Source organism: Chiroxiphia lanceolata, chromosome 4, assembly GCF_009829145.1.
Source record: "Chiroxiphia lanceolata isolate bChiLan1 chromosome 4, bChiLan1.pri, whole genome shotgun sequence".
Classification (NCBI taxonomy): Eukaryota; Metazoa; Chordata; class Aves; order Passeriformes; family Pipridae; genus Chiroxiphia; species Chiroxiphia lanceolata.
This window is the reverse complement of record NC_045640.1, coordinates 26992948-27019184: the sequence shown is the minus strand read 5'-3', so window position 1 is coordinate 27019184 and position 26237 is coordinate 26992948. Positions and strand designations below refer to the sequence as shown.

Below are 26237 nucleotides of genomic sequence, written 5' to 3'. Positions count from 1 at the left end.
TGGACCAGGTAAGATAACTTCTCTCACGTTGATTTCTACACTTTGCTCTTAACAAAGGTAGCAGGTTTTGTCATGGATCTAAATATCCTGTCATTCTTAATTCCTGTTATCTTTAAGCAGCTATTAACACCAGTTCACCCAGGGTGCTATCCAGGTTATCAAGGGACTTCTTGCCAAGCTAATGAAAATTTTCAATTGGCACACACCAGCCATGTTACCTTCTGTTGCCTTTGAATGATCTTTCTGGTAGAGACATGGCCAAAAAAATGAGTCGAAGAAACAATTTTATGCACCAAAATGCACCTTATATCCACACAGTTTTTAGATGTCTTTCAGTTACTTGTCCAACTGGGCCAGTAATGCTAGAATCATGACACTAAGGATTGCTGGGGGATTGCTCCTTGCTTTGAATTTAAGGAGTGGCAGATTATAAAGCAGGGAAAAAAAAAAATCTTTTTCAAGGTTTTCCTACTGCCTAACTTTATCTTCCTAACCTTGAAGAAGTATCAGTATAAGCTTTGCACAATACGATTAAGAGAGAGAGAGAGAGATGAGGTTCCTTCAAATAAATTATCTAGAGGAAGGAGAAAAACTTTCCTCTTTGTCACTTTAAGCAACCTGCATTACCTCTCTGGTTAGTAGACTGATAGACTGAAGATATTTGGCACTACTACACTCAACTATCATTCCAGCACATCAGTAGCAGTGCTTTGGAATCAAAGTACTTGACCTGCTCCTCTACCCAGGAACTAAAAGTAGTATCCACCTCTTTGTACTCCTCAAGGATGCCTGACTTTAAAAGTGCTGCTCCCAGCATAAGACACAACTTACTAAGAGGCCAAAGGGCTGCAACTGCAATGCAGAGTTGCTACTCTGCAGAGCACATTGGGCCTGCCATAACAGAGAACCCAATGAAGTAAGTGTCCTCTCAAGAAATAAGAATGGCAGGTCTGGGAAGACTTTTTCATTTATCAGCCACACACTTTCCATGAAGGCTATTGTTTGTTAGGGTGCACTAAAAATCTTCCACAAATACTTAAAGAAAAACATCTTTTCCACAGAGGAGAATTTTTGCTCGTGTTAACTGCCCTGCTAAGTGTGTGAGACAAAAAACAGAATTTGTGTCAGTCTCTATTGCTTCTTCCTCCCCAAATACCAGGCTTGCAATTTCTTGCAAAAGACAATACGATCACAGAAGGATATATGTGAAAATCTGCCCACCTCTTTAAAGATCAGCAAAGCCTTCTGATCTTGTTGTCATGTTCCAAAAACTGGGAAAATAACGATCTGAAATTTAATAAGGTTAAATAGCCTATTAACAGAATAGTCATGCATGCTGCTTACTTGTTCTACTAATCACAAGATATAGGCATTTAGTGGCATCAAAAACTGAATAAAGAGTAAGCTTCATATTTTGACATCTGATTCTTCTGATAAATGAGTATCGCTATCGTCTTCTCCTGTCAAACCATTCTCCAAACAATATGTTCTTAAATATTAGAGTGAATATGTAAGCTAAACAAATAATGAGTACATGAAGATTTCCCAAGACAGCTCAGAATCATGTGTATTTTGAAATCTAATGCTGACAGAGTATGCATGATGCTGTGAGGTGTTCAGAAACTTCTCTTTCTTCTTCACACTATGCTCATCCGTAAACCAACAGTACTGGGCAAAGTCTACTGTGCTGACTCAAATTCACAGCTGCCTCTTGATATATCACAATATGTCATTCAGCAATACCACTGAGGAAAATGTAATTACCATGCAACACCTTGTGCTGTCTTGGGATTTCTGACTGCAGAAATACTGTTGCAGAAATGTAGGAACAGACCAGCTGGGTCATAAGCCATGATGCTGTGTTGAAATTACCAGTCATGAGGGATATATTCTTTTTTAGCTGCAGGCTGTATGCCTTTTCTTTCTACCTGACTGTGCAGAAACTTGCTCACTGTCCAAACGAACACTCATACAATGCATTATAATTCTCATAATATCCCTGTAAGGTAGAAATCTTAACATAGAAGCAACTGAGGGCCAGATGAATTGCTGCATTTCCACAGTCAGCCAAAACAAACAAACAAACAAACAAACAATCCATGTAAGGACATAAATTGACACTTTGGTTGCACTTAGTCTCTCCCCTGAGATGGGTTTTTCTTCCCTAATGCAAAAATACATAACCCCTGTAGGAACGGATCTCCTACTGAACGCAAGAGTGAAATCTAAGACACCAGCATCTGAAACACTTTATGAGCATGACCCAAGCCAACTGAATTGCTGCCTTTTTCTTTGAAATCAGGACCTCCACTCATAGCTTTGTCCTGCCCCTACAATGACTGTTATGATTGACAGGAGGAAGAAGCATTAACACTCACACACTTCCCCAGTTTCAGCACAGGCTTCAAAGCTTCTATTACGGACCTATTTTGATTTCTCAAATATACAAAAAAAGTCAAAGATAGTTGATTGCTCATACCTACAGAGAAAAGAAGAGATTCTTACTCGTGACTTTTAAAGCTTGTATGCCGTTCTGATAATGGTGTTGTAGACATGAATAATAAAAAAGAATATGCATAGGTGGTTGTTCACATTCCTTTTGTTTCCACTGGAGGTGGCTCAGCATAGAATAAGAAGACTGAGATCTCAGACTACTTCAGAAAGACCAATAGCTTCTTATACCAGCATTTAAACTACAGAATAGTTACAACTGGGAAGGAGAAGATCATCTAGTCTTTATATTTTCCTCATATCTGCTAGTTCTTCTCATCATCTGCTTTGTACTTACTATATGTTTCTACTAGGAATAATTAAAAAGAAAGAATGTATTATATGAAATGTAAATAATCTTTAACATATCAGAAATTCATACCCTCAGTGTGCTTCTGGAAAACAAACTCATTTCTCTTGACAGTGGGAACTGAAAAGATCTATGTTCAGGATTCATTTCCAATTGACACCACAATGACAGTGTATTTGCTCCCTATGAGTTTAGAAATCCATGGAGCATTGAACAAGCTGTGAAGTCTGTCACTGCAGATTTGATTCCCAGCATGTTACTGATATTTTGCAACTTATTTTTTTCCCCCTAGTTGGTTCTGGCACAGTAGTTAAAATAAATCCAGAATGGCTGTTAATCTCGTGTTTCATTTCCTTCATATGACACCTGTGACAAAGCTGCACTGCCTGTGAAATGCACTAATATGTATGAAGCCTCTGAATCTCATCCATTTCTCTCCTTGACCAGTGTATTGTTTTGACAAGTGAACTGTTTATAAAAATTTGGTTCAAGAAAGGATAAATCATAATGGAAGAACACAGGGTGGGAGCACATCATTCCAGGCTTGGTTAGTCTCTCATGCTGTGAAGACTAACATCATAAAAAATTATAAAGAAACAAAGGTTTGATGTAAACCAGGGAGCTGGACTGCTCCTGCAAGCTGCTGAGTAAACTGTTGAGCTGGTAAAGCTAATAGGTACTTCATTTTAGTGGTGTGAAAAATATTATCTATAAGTATATTCATTGAAAACAATGGGTCTATCAGCACCTAGTTCATTTGGATGGGACCAGAATCTTCAGTGTATTTAAGAATTAGTACTTCCAGAAGCTCCTGAGATACACAAGCATGAAGATATCTACCTGCAGCTGACTTCTACTCATGTTACTTCAGTTACACTTAAAAGGCTCTGCAGGTTAAAAATATGCTGGGAAATTAACTGTACTGCTCTTTTAATATGTTAAAGATTCTGCACAATAGTTAGACACTGTTTATCTGTTTAACTTTGCTGTCTCTTCAGTTCTTTCTATAGACAATTAAAAAAGACATGACTGAAATTCTTCCTTCTCAGTCAAATGTATTGATGAATTTTGATAGAGAACATTTATTCCAACCTTTAATTAAGTTTGGTGGTCTGAAATCAATAATCTTTGCTTTGAAACTACATACTCTATCATGAGTGTTTAAAACCATACAACTTAATCCTGCCATAAGGTGGATGTCTGAGTGATGATGCAGCTTTCTAGAATGCGTTTCAGTCTTTTAAATTGCCTTTCCTTGGTTCATGATGTAAAACAAACCATTAAGGATTTGCCCCAGAACAGGATGAAGCAAACCTCAGTAAGAAACTGCTTTGGCCAAAATCTTGAAAGGGTATTGTGAAGGTTGATAGGCAAGAAATCTAATCTACATTCTCCAGCCCATGTAAATCTTAATACAGAGCTACTTAAAGAAAGAGTCGAACAGGCTGCGTTTTCTGGTGTTATTCTGCTAGATTATTCAGTGATTCCTACTACCAATTTCCTTGTGAACATATTTGCAGTAGTTAGCATTTGGGGTGGAAATAATTTCATTTAAATATGTTTTGGGAGCAGTGCCAGAGTTACAGGCATTTTTTTTTTTGCGTGTTTGAGGGAAAGGGAATTTTACAAGCATGAAAATACATACCTTGAGATCCTGCGTTCTCTTTCTAGAAGAAAAAAAGGAGTCTCAAAGAGCATTAAAGTCTAAAATCTTTCTCGTAGCCATTTTGGACTTTTTCATCATCTACTAGAAGCTCTTAACTGTTTTTTCAGTCTTTACTAATGCTCTGAAGCACAGCACACTTGATATGAATGGGAGATGAGACACCCTAGAGAACTCTTCCAAGCAGCAGCTGTTTGGAACACAACGATCAACAAAACACATCAGCTGGGGATACTTCTGAACGAAGACAATCTCTGGGTTTGATTTAACAGTTTCAGCTGTTGTCAGAGTACTTGGCATCCTGTGAACAGGAACAAGTCTTTCTGGTAACAGCCTTGGAGCTTGTTACTGTTCTTCCACTGAGGCTGGTATCTTTTCCCACCCCACAGTGAACTGGTGCTGTGAATGTTCCCTCTCTTGGTTGCACAGCTTCAGCTCCAGGTCTGTACTGAACTGCAGTTGGCAGATACTTTACTAATACAGCCTAGAGGAGTTAAGAAACTTTTCAGGCAATAGAATATAAAGTAAAGCTGATTACAAAAAAAAAATAAATCACTAAGTTTTGCAGAAGCTTGAAATTTATCCCTTAAATTTCCTCATGGAGAAAAATGCTTAGTTTGGAAGATTCTCTCCAAAATCAGAAGTAAAGGAGCAATGCAATTGTGAAAAATGAAAAAAGAAGCTTTTAATTAAGCCCCTGTCCTGTCCTGCACACAGACACATCTTTCATCTTCCTGGTAGAACTTAAAATTTAATTTTTATGGCTTTTTTTTCTTTTTTTTTAGAAAGCAGTTTATTTTGGGGAATGGGTCTTTTGTGTTAATCATTGGCTCTTCCATTATTAAAGAATCACAAGCTGGACATTTCCAGTGGTCACAGCACAGCCATGATGTTTGATGTGGGTGCACAAAATAGGCAGTGCTGGAGAAAACCTTGCATTTTCTCATCCACACAACTACAAGGCCTATCTCATTGCAAGTAACTCATTTAGTTAAATCCTAGACACCCCAAACTGAGTGCTAAAGCTTCCACTAAATAGGGGGAGGGTGTCACTCCATAATTTCAGGTAATTCCATAGGCACCACTGTGATACAATTGATTAACTGTAGATTTTAGATCTGGCTGGAGAAGTGTTTTGGGGCACAGTTAAGAAAATGTGTGGTCCTTTCCTCTGCAGATGGTTACTTGCTCACTCCAGCGGAAGAGATTTTTGACAGTTCATCACAATAATACCATCATATTTCAAACTTAAAGTTGGTTTGGGTTTTGTTTGTTTGTTTACTCCATGAAAGACACAAAAAGGTAAGAAGCAACTACTAAAAAAAATGTTAAAATCAACTGATTCTAGTTATTTTCTGTCTGTTGTTATCTTGTGCTATTCTGTTGAATTCCTAGAATACTTTTTGAACAAATGGGAAGTGTGACCACTTTATTTCTTGTCTTCAGAAATGTAAACTCTGCACAAGTTTTATTATCTGGCTAGACTACAGGCATGTCAGGATGCCCTGTGGTGTCAGGTGTTAAATCTGGGCTAAAAGACGAAGCACACAGATCAGAACTGAGCTTATCAGCTCTTGAGAAAAGCTGAAAAGTGAGGATAAACCACCTGCGGTGGCTAGAAAGAGAAACAACTATGGGAGTCAGGTGAGTTGCCCTTGCAGTGAACTGTGAGTTTAACACTAGATAAAAGAATTACATCTTCTCTAAAGGGCATTCATACCTAGTTTGTTTAAACCTTGAAATCAGGGAAGTATTACACCAGTCAGGCTAAAAAGAAAATTGCAATACAGTTTGTATTAACCCTGAAGCTGGTCTCAAGTTCATTTAACTTCTGAAAACTTAAGATATATCCACTTTCTGGATCATATAAAACAACATTGACATTACTGCTTTATACTTTTTGCCTACTTGCCAATTTTGTTGAAGAACCTCTTATCCTTGTCAAATGAAAAATGAGCCAACAAAACTTCCAGTGACAGTGACCCAGTCGTTTAACCTCAGGCTGCCAATTTCTACATTCATTCCATGTTTCACTCTTTAATATAATTACTCCTGTTTGGAATAGGCAGTGACAAAATGATTTGACCTTTATGTATTACTACCTGATCAGTTTTTCCACATGTGCTGAAAAAAAATAAAATAATTTGCCAAACATTTGTATTAATATTCATTTAAAAGCGCTTTTGCATGTCCTTCATGTTCTTTAGGATAGATGCTATATAACAGAAAAGTACTTCTTTCTTCTTTTGCCCTACAGCTAAGCAAATTTTAATTAGTAATTATTGAGCTTTATGTCTTTTGAAAAAAAAAATCAGTTTAATCTGTATGAACGTTGTCAGGTAAATACATTTAGACCAAGGAGCATTTATTGTCACTATGACTACCCTGATCACTTGCGTTGCCACCTGGCTGAACTGAAGGAGTTTCTGACTTTTTAGTTCTATGTGAACCAGACTTAAGATCACAAACGAGACTTGGATGCTCTGATTCAAAGAGGCATGAGATGGAGTTCATAATGCCAATTTGGTTTCCTATTGTAGAGTTTGTTTCCTACTTTGAGATTCACGATGGTCACTATACTAACTCTCAAGATACTTAATCAAGACAGGGAGAAAGAACAAGAGCTGTGAAACTCTGGCTATGTCTGTAAACTTAGTCTTTCTCAATCTGCAAAAAGTGTCTTAAGATAACCTACATCATCCATACGTCTTTCTACCATTCTTAAAACTGGGGTCTAATGCATGAGCACTGGCCTGCCAGCACTAATGGTCAAACTTTCAGCGCCTTGGTTACCCAGCTCAACCCAGTGTTTAAATCCACAGATTTAGCTTATCTTGACTAAACATCTACCAGTATAAGATGCCACAGCCACCTGGCTGGCATCAGCCCCAAAGTAAGGTGAAGGCCTTCTGCTCTTCTAGGCCCTGGAGGATTCCACATCCTTGCTCTGGATTTACAGGCAAATTTGAAAAACTTCTGTTTGTACATATATATACATATATATGTTTATTAATGTTAAGGGAAGTTCTGCCTCTGGAGTCTGTTAACCAATTACAAATGTAAGAGCCTTAAGTACTAGTGTAGTGAAGCTAGACAACTGAACATTCTTTCTGTGTTTTCTTTAACCTCTTTCTGCTGAGACACAAAACCTTCAGTCAGTGATCACAGAAACTACATTATCATCAGTGTAAAATCAGTATGGTAGGTCAGGAACAGTGTTCCCAAAATAAAAAAAAAGGCTTTTTTTTATCTGCTTCTTGATGTCTCTTTTAAGTGCTCTAAAAGAAGTTATTTATCATATGAATTTTTTTTACACTTTAAAATATGTACAGCTATCTTTTGCCTGTTATAAAGGTTTTAACACTTTTTCTTCAGTAAGAAATACATTTTAGAGAAAACTAAGTCATGAACCACGTGATTTTTTTTTAGTCTAGTCTTGACCGTTTCTTAGTAGATACAGCAATATGTTATTTATTTGCATACCCTGAAGCTTGACAGTAGTTACCATCAATCATGCTATCCATGTTTATTCTTGATATACAAGCAGCACCTTTTGTTAACCATGTAAAGGTATCAGAGTAAACCAGACATCACAGTAGCTTAATAGATTTAGTCATAGCACGATTCTTAATGAAATCTTTATATTAATGTATATGTCCGATATACTTCTAAAGGAACTCTGTCATGGATGAAAGTTAGCTGAGCAGTCATTAACTGAGACAAAGGGAAGGGCCACCTTGTACCTTTGGAAGAGAATGCTTCCAGTAACTGTAGCAAGGATGTGCAAATCTGATGGAAACACTAAATCTTCAAGTATATTAGGGAGAAACTGGGCAATGGTCCCTGGGACTTTTACATTCTACTTCTCCTGCTTGTTCATTGTTTGACAAGCTCCTCAGCTTATCACCTGCAAAAATCAACATAAGACAACATATCTGATGTCAAATGGAAGAGTCATAAGAATGAATGCTTCAAATAATCCTTCTGCAAAAGTTGCTATGGCAGCTCACCACAGTATTATTGAACTACCAAGCAGCTATAAAACAATGTTTAAAGAGCTGAACAGATGAGGACCAAGTACTCAGGGGGAAATAACAGAACAGTTGACTTCAAGACTGTGCAAGTCTCGATTCATTAGTTAAGTATTAGTAAAGTATTTCACAATAGTTTAGTATATTAGAAGAAGACACTACAACTAGACAAGCTGCTTGAACAGGCAGTTATTACTACTGATGTTCAGAGAATTCAAAATAATTCTGTTGTCTATATTTCAACTTTTTACCTGAGAACTGGATTTATTTGGACATACAAATCAGCCTGTTCACTTGGCAGACATCCTACAGCCATGACAAAGTCCAGCTAATGCACCAAAGGAGAACACTCCTTCATAGCCTAGATATATATACACTAATCTTTACTCTTATTTAGGCATTGAGACTGGAATACAAAATTTAACCCTGTGGGTACTATGATTTGGAATAGCTGTCTCTGTCATTCTTGTTATAAGGTTTCATGTTCCTGAGGAAAGCCAAGGGATAAGACAACTCCCTCCAGTACTGCTAAAGTGAGACTGCCTGAATTCTGGTGGAATACAACCAGACTCTCTTGCCAGGAGGAGCTCAAATGATGAGGGTGTTGCTTTCTTGCTCATGTTACTCATTTCCTTTCCTTCAGTAAGAAAACTGCCCTATAGCCAAAAGAAGCTACAAATTAGGAGCTTCTAAAAAACATTTCTGGGTCTGAAGCCACAGAATGGTAGCTCTTATTAAACAAATTAAAAATAGAAAAATCTATAAGACAACAGTTTAAAAGAAGAGAAGGTAAACAATTCACATGTGACTGCAACATTAAGCATCTCAAGGCTGTTGATTTCTCAGAAAAAAAAAAGTACTAGAACAAAGCATTATTTTACTAGGTAGAAAAACTTTTCTTAAGCCAAGATGTCAATTCTCTCATTTTTGCAATGATGGATGAAATAATTGATCATTGTCCAAAACCAGGCAAACAGTCTCTAGCAACACAATAAAGACGTTACAACAAAGAATACTCTACACATGGGCATGTACAGGTAGCACTTGTGATATGGGTAAGCCCTTTCAGACTGATTCAGAATGCAGACTGTTTTTCTTGTGTTTTGCCTTAAGTAATGGGCTATTGGCTATAACTGGGCATGGTTGATTCCTTCTGCTGTGAGATGTTGCATTTTATGAAATGAAAACATTTTCTTACTTTTTGACCAGTTTTAGTCAAGCTGCCCTCCTAGCTCAAAGAATCCATCTGGCACGTAACTTCCCCTAATCAAAAATCAGAAGGTTCAAATTATAGTTTCCCAGGGGCTGTGCAAGTGTTAGAATGGAAAAGAAAGCTTTGATGGATCCAGTATGCAACTAAGAAATGCTGTGAACTGATGCAATTAATGCCCTGTGAGACTGCAATTGGGAACTGCCACATCCACAGATTAACAATATTTCTGGTGTTGAGATTTTACAAATTCTGGACCTTTCAGAACAGGTATGTTGTTGTTTGGTCTGTTTGGCTTTTCCCAGGTGTAATGCTTTGTAGAACAGCAATCCCATTACAGGGTGGTAGGAATAGTTTGGAGTTGGAGTAAATTTGTTCTTTGACAATTTTGATAAGGTCTATGTTCTGATTTCTCTGCCTCATCTGCACTGTCTGTACCATGTTTCTCCCTGAAAGTACAATACAGCAACAAGAACTCCAGGAGCTGAAACTTGCAAAATGTTCTCTTTGAGTGGCATTAGCAGTCTGCAGAACCTAGTGTGCTACACACAACGTGACAACTCTCCTCCCCATTCTGCCATCCATATTCATAAGCAAATATAACAGTTACAAACAAACATAAGCTGTGTATATATAACAAACAACAGAAAAAAACCTAAATATGAAAATGAAAAAAATCTCTGAAGAGACTGTTTTAATGACAGCTATTAACTAATACATCAAGGAAGAAATTCCCACTCTTGAGTAAATTACTTTGCATGGGCAAATATCACCCAATAAAATAAACTGCTGATCAGGATGGAAATGTAAGGTTTCTAGCTTCTTTTAACTAAGTAGGTATTCCTCTATGTACAGAAAGCATTTTCATATGAGAAAGGTTTTCATATGAGATCAAACATAAGAGACTGAGAGCAAAATGCCCATGGTGCAGACTAATTCAACATGATTTTGTATAATGTTCAAACTTACAACTGATTTTTCGTTTTCTTCTGGGAAAGAGCTGTCAAACGAAGCAGGCACTAAACAGACACATTTGCTCTTTAAGCCTGCATGTCTATTAGCATTCCTTCTTGCTGCGGATCTGAAATCAAATGCAGTATGTTTCACATCTGTAGCTACGAGACTTTTCTGATTTTGATAGCTGGAAACATCCTTTGTACTTATCTGCAATGTCGTTATTCTTTCCCTTCTACAAGGGTGTTTTCTAGAAGCTCCTTTTTATTTTCTCTTTGCACCTTTTACTCAAGGCCACTAGCTTGCAAAGTGAAGTGTCTAACTCTTTAAATAATTTAACATGAAAACACGCACATCTGGCCATCTGCTGCTACAGCTCAAGAAACTCCAGCGTTTCCGAAGACAGCTGTTGACTACTCAAACGGCAAACCAGGGCAAGGCGGGACCCAGAACCTCAAACCTGCAGCAAGCATTTTGACCAATGCAGGGCTCCTCTGAAGTGCCACCGCAGGCGTGCCAACGTTATCTCAAAAATGCAAAATAACTTTTCCTAGCAACTGTAACATGCTCGGTTATTTTGTAGCACTTGCCGTGGTTCGGTAGGTAGCCGGGCTCCCAGCCCCGGGGCTCCGGTTACCCCCGCACCGGCGGGACGGCGCCCGGGCTCCAGCGCCCTGGCTCGCGGGTCACTCACCATGTTGACTTCCGAGACCACGTCGATGCTGGCGATCTCTATCCGCATGCCCACGTCCACGGGCGGACCTGCGGGGGGAGCGGGAGGCGGCGTTAGCGCACCGCGGGGGGCCGGAGCGCGGGTCGGGGGAGCGCGGGCGCCTCACCTCCGAAGTCGGGGCGGAGGCGGATGTCGTAGCCCTGGAGCAGCCTGTCCACCGTCTCCTTCACGTAGGACATGTTGCTGGGTCCGTCGGCGCTGCGGGAAGGAGCACGGGCTGGGTTAGGGAGGCCGCCGGGGCGCCCCGCGCCCACCTGCCTCCCTCCCTGCCTCCCTCCCTCCGCATGCTGGCGGCGCTCACCTGCGCGCCGCGCACGCCACGGCCAGCGCCAGCGGCAGCAGCAGCCTCCGCGGTCCGGCCCGCCCGGCCACCGCCCCCATCCCGGCGGCCGCTCACGGGGGACGCGCCGCGCGCTGGAACTTGGCGCGGAGCGGCGAGGAGCAACAATTCCCGACGGCGGGGCGCATGCGCCGAGCGCCGCGGCACGGGGGGCGCCCCTCTGCCCCCCCGGCCCGGCCCGGCCGCAACAGGTGCCGCGGGAGCGCTGAGGGTGGCGAAGCCCCGGGGCTGGCGGGGCACGGCGGGACTGAGAGCTCCGGGCTGCTGTGAGCGAGGGACAGCCACTGCCGGTGCCCCCCTCCCAGCCAGCTGGAGCGGGGGCTTCCCGTCAAGAGACCGTGAATAATTGGTGAGGGCACCTCTGTGTGAAAACGCACACCGACGGGGTGTTAGCCGTAACGCGAAAGGGAAATGGCAAATTCGAAAGACATGGCGCGTTTCGGTGCAGGTAGCGCTCTGTCCCGCTGCGGAGGCTGGAGGTCGCGCCCGCCCCTCGGAGCGCTCCCGTGGCGGAGCTGCCCCGCAGCGGCGCCCGCCGTGCCCCGAGCGGGAGGTCGCCTCAGATTTTTAGTTGTGATTTTTCAACCAAAGTAATTAATCTTGCCTTTAGAACGAGATTGGTTGGTTGATTGATTGATTGATTGATTGATTTTAAGACTCTTGGAATGGATGCTCTAATGTAACCTCACCTCTCGTGAGCAATATTACACGGTGACTGATCGGAGCCCTGTGAACCTGTGAACAATTTATGGCTTTGCTGGTTCCGTGCCGCTCTGTTTCACTGCACTGTAGCTCAGCAGAAATAACATTCATCCCTTTAGGATTCAACCCACTTCACCTGTGTGCTACACATCCTTCGTGTGGTGACCTTTGGGATATGTATTGGATGCTTTTGAGGCTACTAAGCGTCATGCAGACCTGTTTCTGAGAAATGGCAGACTTTTGATGACACTTTTTGTCACTGAAATATGCCAGATATCGAAAAATGCAGGAATGTTGACTATAGATAGTTTGTGACACACATTCTAGTGATAATTTTGAACATTTTAACAATGCAATTTTCTGTGCAAGTTTGTTGCTCTTGGAGAAGGACCACAACACCCTTCCTGAGAGGTTACCATGGGAGTCTTTCACATCCGCTTTCTCTAACCATGACAGTACAAGGTTATGAAAATAATTATTTTTCTGATGTTTTATAACAGTATAATAAAGATTTTCAATTTTCTTTGAGAAGTATTACATATATTTCTTTTCCTCCTAGTTCAGTAATTAGTTGCTGCAAAATGTGACCTCCCAGCTCAACTTGATCATACCTTAGCATTGCTATTTGGAAAGAGTTTTGTTCAATTACAATTGGTGTGGCTTGCATAGAGCACTTAAAAAAGAAATCCTGCCACTGATGTCTATCACAAAGTAAATTTATTCAGAGTTGTATCACACACAGCCATAATAAAGTTCCCTGGTTCATCTGAAGCACTGAATTAGGATTTTCCATGGGACCATAGAGTCCCTTGTACTTCTTCGTGGTGTGCAGCATTATATTTAGCTTTGTCATAAGCCATGTGAAAGTCAAATATACCTGTGTGAAAAGGAGACCACTGCTCTCTCCCACTTGCCAAATTTTGTTCTAAGGCATAAGTGCAGGTGTTTATTCTATAGGAATTCTTCATTTGCTGCACATTTTGGGACAACTTTAGTTCAGATGAGCTGTAGTCTGGCCGTTGGACTAATGGTACATTAATGCTTGAAATGTTTTAGGTGCTTTTCTGGAGCTTATCATCTGGTCTGAGAAGGCATGACCAACGCCTGTCCTGCAGGTCTCCTGCCATTAGGGACACCTCAGCCCAACAAGTATATTCCCAAGGAGGATGAGGATGTTCTCCTTGGCAAATCAGTTTCTCTGAAAGCTCTTTCAGCTGAGCTGTCCTGGCTTCTGCAGACCAATCTGGAGCTTCCTCCACCAAACATCCCAAAAAATAAGACCCAAAGCTGGCATACTGTAGAAATTCAACTCCATTTTGTTCAACTTGACTGCTGGGGACATCTGGGCTCGAAACTGGGGTCTTGAAACAGCTGCAAATATCCTGCTGTGTGGAGACAATACTGAAAAGCTCCCTCACTAATTGGGGTATGGGAATAAAGAGGTTTATATGGTACTTTTAATAATCACACAAAGGAGGACCTGCGTAGCATTACACTGCCACAGCAGGCATGGTGAGAAGGGTTCTTTTTGTCCCATGGGGTAGATGATGGAAACATGTCTGGGACCTTTTTTCCATTGCTTTCAGGACTAAAAAAGATGAATTATTATCAGCAGGACTTCCACTGTGACGTGTTACCAGCTGAAGTGGTAAATGGTTTAAGAACTTGAAATTCTGCTTTCTTTGCAGATGATCTGTTTCTAGGAGAATATAGTATGCTTTTCCAGGCCACCAATGTGGAAGAATTTTGTTATAATTTTGATAAAAACACACCTTGTGACATAGATCTTGCTTTTGGCAGCTCTTTAATAACCCCTTATATGAAGAACAGTTGACATCCAAAATGAATGACTATGGGGAAGAGGCTAATTCTCAAAGCCCAGATATTATCAGTATTGCTCACAAACATTTTCTAAAAGCTTATACAGATGCCAAGACATCTGGTGATTGGATTTGCACATGTGGTTCAAACTGCAGCTGCTTCTGCAGTTGATAAACTTGATTCAAATCACAGTAGTGTCTTTCCATCCACTCCAGTGGGGTTTGCTCACTCACTCAGGCTGAGTGAAACCTGATGGGTACCCAACATGGCTTTTGGGCATCTTGGAATTTGCTGAGCACCCCAGAATGTAGGCACTTAAGTAGATGTGCTAATTTTCAATTTTGGAAATCAGGCTTCTTAGTGTCTAAAGTCCTAGGAGGTTAACCTGGAGACTTTTGCCACATTTTTAAATGTCTCTCACCTCTGAGATAAGCAGTTGTAAATCTATGTTTTCTAATAAGGTTGGAGATAACATATAGTCTAACAAGACTGCTATACCAAAAAAAGTGCATGTCCTCTGCATGGAAGCATCTGCCTTGACAGAACCACTAAGTATTTCTATCACTACTACCTTTCCTGTCCACTGCAACTGTCAGTGAAATGAGCTCCTAAGGCAGAGCTGTCACCCTGACCCATGTGTGCTATATGGTGACACCAGCAGTGTGCTCAGGTGCAACACAGCCAGCTCACAGCCTGTAGGAGCTGTAACACAGCCGTACCAAACCCAATTTGGTTTTCAAACTTCTGTGGTGGTTTCAATTTCAGCTCTTATGATCTTTTCTTACGGTTATTTTCTCATATTTGTATTCAATAAGCTTTTTTCTTGAAACCTTTGCTAATGATAATGCCAAATTCCTTTCCCAATAATTTCTACTGTAGTTTAGTATATATAGGGTCTGTGAAATAGACACACAACTTGTGAATAAGATTTTTAAAAAATATTTTCTTGTCTGTGTTAGTGAAGGCAGACCTTTTAGGTGGGAAATAGTTTCATATTTGTTAAACATATATAAGCACTAGTAAACTAAAACAATTGAAATCCACTAGTTCTAACATATTAGCCCTGTCTTTTTTTTTCATATTCTAGGCATGTCTAATGCCTACTAGAATCAAGAAAAATAAAAATATAATCATAAAGAGTGATGCATAAACCATCATAGGCCAGCTGCCTGTTCATTTTTACCTTCATTATGCATAAACTTTGGGGGAGGAAATCTTTTTTCTTACACAAATGAATGTTTTCAGTTTATTGAAGACCTTTTTTGCAATGCTTATTTTAATTTGGAATCAGAAAGTGCACACAGTACAAAGATAATGTCCTGCTCAGACAGTGTTGGCTAATTTAAAAAAATGCAACATCACTGAAAAAAATAGAATTTCTTGCTGTGTCCCACTGGATAAGATCTGTAGGCAGGAAGACCACAAGTTTTAATGAAACTAGGGGAGGAAAAAATCCAAAGTAGTGACTATGCAATCTCTCTCTAGTGATACTTTGTACCTTCTTAAATGTAGAATGAAGGTAGATATATCTTCGTGCTTATACTCAAAAAAGAAAAGGGGAGCTGTGTGCCTCATACTGTGCACTTTGTATGTGGAGATGATGACTGAAAATGTTAATATTCGTAATACTGACAAGTTTTGCGTCATTGCAAATAGGGACTTGCAGACCCAGGATATTCCTAATATGTGTCCAACTGGAATTGCAGTTTTTCAGTCTGTGGAAAAAACTATTGCGGCAACAGGTACACCAGGCACAGGCCAGAAGCAGGACTGGTATGAAGTGTGAAAGTGTGATTAATTAGGAAAACTTTATTACAGTGTGACAGCATGCACAGAAAACAGATCAGGAAACCAAACTCAGGATCTTTAGATTATTCCTTGTCAGACATCTGTACCCCAGTGGTTGCTTGGCTGAGTGGATTTTCATACTGCATACGCAGCTAGAAGAATAATGAGAATTAGAATGGGTATACATTTTTTTCTTACTTGGCATTGAGCAGGTGACATTTGTCAGTAACTATACTAATAAGATATATTCAAATTTTAGATCAAATTTGGAAAAATTAAGCTAAATGGTTGGGTTTGAAAACTATGAAACAAAACCTAGGAACTGTGAAATGACTACCTGTGGAAGTGAAAAAAAAACCTCTTAAAATTTATACTTTAAGAGGCAGGTAATGAAATAGGTCATTTATTTAATCTGCTTAGTGCTACTGTAATTTTATACCTACAGTGATTCCTTTAGTCAAATAGAGCTTGTGAGCCATCTTCTCAAATGACAGAAACCCGCAAGCTGGAGATACTTTTAGTGTGCCTTGGGAATTTCAGTGCAGCAGCAAAGCTGTGGAAGTGATCGAGAAGAGCTGAGGAGTGACACACTGATCCTGAGCTTTATCTTGGGATCTATAGACACTGTGATGCTGCCCCACACTGAGGAGAGCACCTCAGGCTCTCACCCATTTCCCTTTCCTTTGGGTATCATAGTAAGCTTCCACACTCTTGCCCTTTTCTCAGGAAAAAAAAAAAAAGGTACATATCGTCATTGTGCCCCCCCTTTTTTTTTTAATATACTGTAAAGATTAATTAAGATCTTCCTAGAGCAGGTTCTACTCTCTTTTAAGAGCCTGTAAAATACTTAGTACAGTTCTTTTAAGAAATTAATAGTAAATATCAAAACTGTGAATCAAAAATTCTCACCTTTAATAGTCAAAGTGAGAAGAGAATATAAAAGAGGTATAGGATTTTGTCTTGCAATATCTATAGCCAGAATAATTAAGTAAGTCTGATCATGTCAGAGAAACATCCTTACCACTCATTTGAAAATCCTTTTTAGGTTTCCCAGCCTGGTGTCTACACCAACGTCCAACATCCTTTCTTAACATTACAGAATTTGCTTCCTCTCAAGGTGGTAAGCCCAGCACTGCATTCCTAATAACAGAAAACCCTACAGCAGTACATTTCCTTTGCCCTCCCTCCTCACTACCTATGGGAAGCAACCCTGCTGACCTTCTGAGTCCTCCATCCCACGTGCAAGAGACTCAGAAGCTCCTTCTCCCTCTGATTCTGGCTCAAGAAAAGGAGTAGAGGCTAAAGATTGAGGTCTTTGTGCCAGTTGCTATAGAGATTATCAAAAGAGACAATCCTAGCTTCAGAGAACAAACCATCCAGGATAAGTTAGGAAGACATGCCACAAGTGTTCAGACAGACATGAACAAGGTGAAGGCAGCAGTCAGTCTATATGCATTTGTATAGTTCAGTGGCCTCAGTGGACATATTAACTACAAGGAGCCAGTCACCTTAAATACCACTGGAAAACAGAAAGCAGTTGTAGGCAGCACTGTAGAGGCTGGTTTTAAGGAGGTATTTAGAGAACAGAGACATAAGAAGTGTGATATTGTTATGATTGCTCTTAAAGGTATTTCAGGTACTTCCTTTTATATGGTTCCTAAGAAGTGATGTTTGTCAGTGGTGGCAACATGTCAGACGCAGGATATAAAGAGTTAATACCTGACGTATTATCCTGTAGAAACTGAGCACACATCTACCTTTCCATTACAATTAGCTCCCTTGATTTTAACAGGCTAATTCATGCTGTGGCAAGGTGCTTATATATTTGTATGATTGAGAACTTTGCTTCTATGCTTTTCACGCCTGTTAATGTCTTCATTTGTACAGGGTGGGTTTGGGTTTTTTTGCATAAGAACTTAAACACTGTTAAGTGGAATGGCTCAGAATTTATTTTTCTGATAAATAGAGTTAATTTTCTCCAGCTTTGCCTTTTCATTGTTTTCTGAAGCAGCTCACTGCAAATCCCTATTTAAATTGTCAAGTTTTATGAGTAGTATTCTCGTACTTGGAAGTATTTTACCACACTGAGCCACTAGAATGCAATGTGTCTCTTTGTCCCATTTCAGTGATGTGATGCACTCACTGCATACACTTGTAAATCTGAGTCATGTAAATAAGAACCTAGCTTATTTGCTTCTAGCAATAAACAGACAGAATGGCTGAATTCAGCCACACATGCAACTTTTCTGGGGATATCTTCACATAAATGTGAATATAGATCAAAGCATTCCTTCGTCAGGAAGAACAAAGAAAATACTTAATCAAAATGAAAATTTCTTTCAGAAAAGATATATTTTTGCATTATTTACTCCCAAGAAATTTAGAATTAAAAGATACTCCTGAACAATCTGGTCTGTCTTTGAGGTTAGTGCATCTCAGAGCAGGAACTGAACTTGGCTCTGCAGTTGAGCAGGCTACATAACTTCCCTTTCCAATTTTGAGTATTTTATGATCTTGTTATTACAAAGGCTGGTAACATCACTTTCTGCCCCTGATTATGGTTTACAATTCTTCCATGGAAACTGCAGTTCCAGTTCCTTTGTTAATCTCTGATAGCTCCTGCTTATTTGGTATGTTACATTGGTGAGAAGATCGAAGGTCCTAAGTAGTTTTTTCTCAAACTAGTTTTACAATAGAAGTTTGGGGGTTTTAACTTAAGCCTGATTTGTGATGAAAACTGCTGCTGAACATGGGCCTTTTCCATTGGCTATCACTTCCAGTTTTAAAATTAAATCTGCTCAAAACTATGCTTAGTGCACTGAAGACCCAGCCTCCAAATCAAATACTTCTCAAACAGCCAAGTTCAGTAAGAAAGGAAACAGATATTTTGGTTGAGATTTTATAGTACTTGTTTTCTAAGGAGTTGTGCCTATATATGGTAAAACCCTAAAAAGTAAAAACCAAAACAGAGCCAGGAACGGTCATCACAAATAGAAACAGTTCTTTATCCTCTTGCTGTTGCATCTGCCTCATGAAAAGTAGGCATTTTGTATTTCCACTGATTATGAAGGTTGTCTGCTGCCTCCAAGGATAAGGAAAATTTGCATTGTGTTTCAAGAATATGTCTACAAAATAGTTCACCTCTCACATTTAAAAGTGATTATTATGAAAAGAGCAAAATATAACAATAAAACCTGCCAGACTGCAAATTTACAGGCCGTTTTCTTTGATGATGGCAAAACTCCCCTGGAATTCTTTTCAGTAGATTTACAGCCATGAAAATGACAGCATTAGATATGTATCACCATGCACAGTCATACCTACGCTAGGAGAAAACAAAGTGGGCATGATTTTAACAAATGCAATAGTCCTACACAACAGCTGCTTGCACACTCCTTTCTTGTCTCAGGAGAATATTTGAAGAGTGAGATGCATACTTGCTTGCTGAAATAGAGAGCACATGTGAATCTTTTCAGCTGGGAGTCACTTCATCAACAGGGAGGTGTAAGACAACAAGTAATTTTACTTATCTCTTTAAACAATGCAGGGGTGAGGGTCTAAAATCCATGATTTATATATGTCGTGTGGGCTGGAAGCAGTCACTGGAAGTGGTCCATAAACTGAGAAATGGATTGCACCCTGTCATTTGTGCTGTTTTTAGCTAGTTGAAAAAGAACCTTAAAATAAAGGCTAAAATAAGTGCAAAGATATAAATTTGAAGAAAAAAGAAACTGAACACAAAGAAAGAGAACTGGCAAAGATGTTCCTCAGCCAGATCACAGAACTGGGATGCTAGTATTTTTTTTAGCCCCTGTTCGTATCTCTTCCCACAGCAGTGGTGGGCACAGGGGTGCTTGCATGGATAACTGCTCTGAGAAGAGGTCTTCAAAAGGATAGATGAGCAACAGGGAGTACTGGTTTATTCACTCTTCATGCATTTTGAAAAGACTGAGCTCTTTGTGGCTGCCTTCCAACCTACCTCAGAGAGCAAAACCATCCTGACTTCTCTTTTAGGGCAATCAGCAGAATCTTAAAGCTGGGAAAGCAGTAAAGGGTGAGATAAGGGGTAGAGTAGCATCCCCTTGTTCCCTTGAGTTTCCCTAGAGCATCATCAAGCATTTTTGTGATGTCAACAATACTATCTTCAGATAGTTTTTAATACCATCTTGGGACAAAAGTGAAAGAGACTGAAAGAAGATTTTGTTTTGTGGACAGAAGAGGCCAAAAATGAAATATCAAGAATATAATAATTTTATAATTTTGAAACATTTCTCTCTCATCTTTTCCTACTGTGAGGGATGATTTTGGCATCCTTTATCTGAGTTAGCTTCTCATATTCTCAAACTCTCTGTTGTGTCTTCCTTTGTCTTGCTAAGTGTCTCCTTAAGTGACTTGTTCTTTGATTCTCCTCCCTTCAACTACTACATTAAGGCCTAATGTTTACTTCAGCTTCTGGACATCATCAAGGTTTTAATTTCAGCAAATCTGCAAAATGTGTTTCAATGTTGTCTCTGTGTTAGAGCAATCTGAGGTGCCAGCCCACGGGAATTGCAGACAAGTCAAATTCCTTTTCACCCCACTTTGAGAAAGGCAAAATATCACCTGCCTATAGTCAGATAGGGAACTGAGAAATCAGAAAATTTGTATAACAGGATAAAAACAACAATAATGAGGCTATAAGAAACAAAAGTATTATAAATATAGAGAAAAACACAACACTGTAGTAAATTAGGAGCTCAAAGTGAAAAATGCTTTCTGGTTCTGATCCAGGATTGCCAGGGTGGCAGGTTTTTTGTTTACTTCAATGAGTTTTGGAACAGGATCTATATGACCCCAGTATCTAAATCATATGTAAGTCAGGGGAGATTTGTACTTCTTCGTCTTGGGTAGGCAAAAGATTATATTTTTCTCTGGAGTAATAAGACAGGAATGGCACTGATGGTTTTCTGTGAGATAAGAGAGAGTGCTTGTGTCATCTGTCCTCTTAAAATCATTCATCTTGTGAAGTCTGCGTCCTGGAACTGTGTATTTGTCTCTGTAAAATATTCAACTTCCTTTTTGTCCCCTGTATTTTCCACCCACATGTTTTCACCATCAGCAGTGGAAGTCTTCATTTCTCATGTCTAAGTGGGCTAAGAGGTCAGAGAGGTGACAGTGGAGGCCTTCTCATGTAGACAGGGTATTTCTCAGATAGTGTTAATGTCGTGTACTCTGATTACTGTGTCCAGCAGAGAAATATTTGGAAAGCTAATTATGTATTAAACATCTACAATGAGACACAAAGTCGACAAAATGTCTAAACTACAGAGAACATGACTATTGGTTAAATACTGACCTATTTGATACTTAGTATTTATATGCTTTACATTTTTAAGTCACTGTGTGCATTTAACTAATTAATACCTTCAAATATCCCTGCAACATATATAAGTCTTTTCTAAAATTTAAAGAAGAGGAAATTCAGACATAGAGGTTTGAGGATTGAAATTTTAAATGCAGATTTGGGTATTTGGCCTCCACGAGATCTATGTCACTCTTACATACAAATTTATGCACTTAGAATTAGCTACACTTGTTGAGAAGATTTGCCCTAAATAACTTATCCAAGGTCACAGAAATCAGTGGCAGAACTGAGAAAGGATCTGAAAGGATATTTTTGCATCTTTAAAAGCAAAAAGAAACTGAGGTATAAAACTATTTATGTTTTTTAGTACATTATGCTTTGTGAATTTTATAATTACAACAATGATTTTTTTTCATGCTATTTTTGAAAAATTCGATATAGAACATAAGAGATGCAAAATGCTGCAGCTGCACTGGATCAACCCTATAGTGTACACAGACCAGCACACTCTGTGACTGTGGCCAAGAGCTTATATTTGTACTGTTACAAATTACTTAGAGTGGACTTGTCACTGTGCATTAATTATCTGTTGATCCATACACTTTGGTAAAAGCAAAAGGGTATTGGTACTTCATCAGTCATCTTTCACTGGGTATAAGAGCAAACTGCAATACTCCAAGGATAAGAAATACTCCAGGAAGATTGAAAAGGGTGAGAATCAGCTCAGAGGCCCTGGATCTACCTCATCTAACTTTGAGGCTCGCTGTGCTTTGAGTAGTTTGGACCATGACTTCTAAATGTCACTTCCAAGCTGAACCACAGTGCAAGGTTTCCCTTTGATGAAATCATCATGTGGGAAGGGGAAGAGACTTTATAATGGATACCACTGTAAGATACCTCTCTGAGTGAGTAGTGAAGATCTGGGAATTAGTTTTGGACAATGGCTAAAAAAGACCTTATCCTGCGAAATGATCTCAGCGGCCACTGCTATCAGTGGGAGGGAACAGCACACTATGTTTCCCAAACAGTTCTCAGATCTCTGAAAATGATATTCAGGTATGCCTTAAATTACTTGATGAAATGCTGAAGTACCACCAGATGCTTCTTAATTTTCTGTTTTCCACCCACTCATCTATTCAGTGTTTTCTGGGCTTGATGCCTTTGTATGAATGCCTATAAGACAAAATCAGCCCCCCTGTGCTGCCCACTGCTGCCACAGTGTCCTTTCCTTTCTGGTGATGATATGAAAATTTCCCTCAGTAACTTTTTGAGATGTGAGTAATGCCACTCCATGCAACAACCACCAGATGGTAATGAAGAGCAGACTGGTTGTGTGTCTTCTGTAGATTAAGTGTATTATAATAATAGCAAATTTTTCTTTTGCAATCAGAGCTTACAGTTCTAAACACCAATTTGTTTGGCTGTTTACAGACCTCTGGGCCAGTCTGCTTGGAAGCTCTATTCGCGTAAATCCCCCAATCATTCTGTTTGCTTTTATACTAAAATATGTTAAAGGGAATATTCTCTACCTCATGGGCAAATGCTGAAATTCTTATTTAGAATACAAATATGATCATTATAAGAAAGGTGTACTACATTTGGTGTACCACTAAACAAGCTATCTCTTGTAAGAAGGTAGATGCAGAACACCTTTAAGTGACTGTGTGCCTTGCTCCTTTTGCAGCCATAATATTTCTCCAAATGTCATAAAATATGTACCTCTTCAAATGTAGAAAGGAAGGTCTCTGTTACTGTGTGTACTTGACAACAGCAAAGAAAGCAGCGTTGAGAAGTGAACCAAACCAAAGCCAACTGTCTCTTCTTACTTGAACATCATTGTCAATGAAGAGGTGGTGTTGAACATGGCTCACCAACACCCCAGCATAACAACATGAGGGAAGAGCAGCATAAACAGAGCTTATTAAGTACTGCTAGCCCCAGACTTTTGAGAATCAGAAGTAAGCCCCACAGGGCTCACGAGATTCAGAAGTCTCAGTTTTACTTACCTGCCTGCAGGATTTGGGGTTCTTTATGCAGTACCTAGTAAAACACCTAGGTCAAATTTTCAGGGTTTTTTTCCCCCATTGTACAATCCAAAGACTTTGCAACTCTTTCCTCTCCCTCTTTTAAAGAAAACTAAAGTTCCTCCTGTCTTTGAGAGATCTGGGCAAGCCAAGCACCAGGAAGGCTGGGAGAAAATCACTAGAGCTGTTGCCAATGGCTTCAGTGTGAGTCAGAGGCCAGACTTATGGGTTCCATGGCATATTTAACTCATTCCTCAGGCATCTGCCTCATATACTTCTGGGATTAATAGACATGTAATGACTGGGAACATGAAGCTTTCCAGGGAGGCAGCTTGTTGGTGCTTCTGCTCTATTGTTCCCTCTGGGAGCAGTTGTTAGCAGCAGGATGCAGTGGTCTTAAAAGCACATGGTAAAGCAGGAGGCTCTGCCTGAAAGCAGAAAACTGAAGGAGACTGCAAATGGGACCACCCAGCCTTCCTCCTCTCTCCTTCTGAGTCATAGCAGCCCCCTCAAGCTTGCCCTGCCTCAATTCCCTGCCCCTCTCTGCCCTGCCTATCACTTCTGAATGCTGCAGAAGGTTTGCAACTGTTGCTCGGGGCAACTAAAATTTTTGACACATTTTGCAATACACGTGGCAGCCCTGACAGGGGAAGGCAGTGTACAGGGCAGTGGCTTCCCAGATTCCCCCCCATAACCTTGGCTGCCTTCGCCTCAATGAAACAAAGACAGCCTTGTATTGCTTTTAGAAAAATCTGTATTTCCTCCCTGCATGAAGAAGTCTTTTTATCTTATTTTTCTGGGGATGGCCATTTTAGAGACAGAAGTCAGGAGACCTGCTTGATTCCCCACTTTGTCACTGTGGATGTGACTGTGACTTGACCTGATGGCCCCTGCATCTCTGGGCTCCTGCTGCAGATGGGCATGGGTCAGTGATATGAGTGTGTGTGCTGGGGAAGTGTTAAGGTCAGATGAGAAAGAAGAGATGGAGGCATATGAATCCTCTAGTGCTTTCTTGTTGACAACACTTTTTTTCCCCACATTGCAGTTCCTGCAGTGAGTGCTTCCACAAACACATTTCCATTGCAGTGTAAAGGTCTTAAATATGAAGCTCACAGTTTACCTCCTTAAAGATCCATGTGTCAATCACTAGAATCCACATAAATCCGCTTGCAATCAGTAATAGCAATATATACATGTGTCTATGTGTATATATATATACATATATATATATATATATATATATGGTACTCAAAGGATTTTCTAGTCTTATTCCAAGCAATCAAGGACATGTGTGTTAAAATAACCATGGTTCTGTAGAACATTCTTGTAAATACCATATGTCAGAGGAAAAAATACACGGCTAAATGCATGTCAGCATCAGTTTCTGCAGTTTCGTAGGAGTTCTGGCCATGGAAGTGAAGCAAAGCTGGGCCAGCTGAAGATTCAGTTTTACACAGAGCTTATGCTGTGCTTTGAAAAGACAGATCAGGTGGTGATTGCAGAAGTGACCTGGGTCACAGTAGATTGGAATTAAGCTCCTGTTCTGCTGCAAATTTTTTACATGGGAAGCAGTTCCATTTCATACGTGGTGTTGCATTGCCACTTAAGTTTTTTACATCTCTGTTCCCAGCAAAACAGAAATAATAGTACTTTATTGTGTCCAGTTCCTACTTGGTCTTATCTATCGAGACTAAGTTCTTGAGAGAAGGAAGTATGTAGGTGAAAACTTTACAATCAGATACTGAAGTAAGAATCTGGAAACAAAACTACTATAACTACAGCAGAAAGGGAAACCTGGCCTGGAAGAAGAGCCAGAAAGAGCTTAAGCATCTGTCTTACTGTTCCCAGAGCAGAACTTAAGTTGCAATTGATATGCCCAAAATCCACACTCCTTAAACATAAGCGCATTATTAGAGGTGCAATCAAAGTCCACAGTGTCCTGGTATCCCCACTGATGGAAAACTCTTCCCTGAACAGGTAGTACAGGGCTACCTTGAACTCTAGATCAAAGTCTTGATAAACCCAAGGACAGGTGGTTTTTTTGTAGATTTCCATGATCTCTTTAATCAGTGGGGATGCAGGAGTGGAGGCAAGTGAAAGACCCTTTAGTTAGCTGTACAGAAAAGGTATCCATACCTTTTCTTGGTCATCAACCAAAAATGGGATTGGGGTATGCATTTTCCAAAGAATGGAAACTTAACCCCTGATTTTAAAAAAGGATGTATGGGAAGACAAGTTGCTTGATCAAGACCGTAAGAAATTCTATTGATATGGGTAAAAACTGTAAAAAATCCAAGAAATCAATGACTTAGCTATTCAGGTAAAGAAACATTGAGACGCTTGGCAGTGATCCCACTTTTATCTCCTCTTTTCTAAAAGTTAGAGGCTTTTAAATATGCAACATATAGCTGGGCATTAAAAATTTTCACAGTCTTTTTCATATAGGCTTTCAAATCTTTAGAGATTTGATGCCAGAACTAAATCATATCAAAATCAGCTGAATAATGAAATCTGCTGGGGAAAAGAATGTAACCTATAATTTACCTATATGACCTGTAGTGTTGATAGAGCCTATAGTTTACAAAAGGGGAAAAAAAATCCAAATGAAAAAAATCCAAACCTGGAAAGGTTAGATAATGTCTTCCACAAGAAAAGAACAAACTTCCTTTCTATTTCCACTTAATCTGATGGTAAAGTAGAAATGGGAATAGTGATTAAAAAATTTCTGCTTCTCTGTGTGTTGTGACAAATAAAAAATGATTAAGCTATACTTGAAGATCCATAACTTTGGATAAAACTGCTTTTGAGGCTTAGCCAGATTGTCTGT

General features: G+C 39.7%; 1 protein-coding gene across 6 annotated transcripts in view; it reads right to left on the bottom strand.

Annotated features, from left to right (window-relative positions):
• GABRB1 (gamma-aminobutyric acid type A receptor subunit beta1) overlaps positions 1-11854 on the bottom strand; it is a 115849-nt gene extending 103995 nt beyond the window's left edge. For 2 of the 6 annotated variants that reach the window (XR_004356559.1, XM_032685077.1), the window contains exons 1-3: positions 11693-11849; positions 11498-11589; positions 11353-11420 (exon numbers count right to left, since the gene is read on the bottom strand). Coding sequence is in view for 4 of the 6 variants with exons in the window: in XM_032685077.1 (XP_032540968.1) it covers positions 11353-11420; positions 11498-11589; positions 11693-11772 (240 nt within the window). In the remaining 2 variants the exon portion in view is untranslated. Of the gene's footprint in view, positions 1-11352; positions 11421-11497; positions 11590-11692 lie in introns of all 6 variants that reach the window. The other 4 variants (XR_004356560.1, XM_032685074.1, XM_032685075.1 and 1 more) reach the window with 4 other exon arrangements.
• Between the last annotated feature and the right edge of the window lie 14383 nt (positions 11855-26237).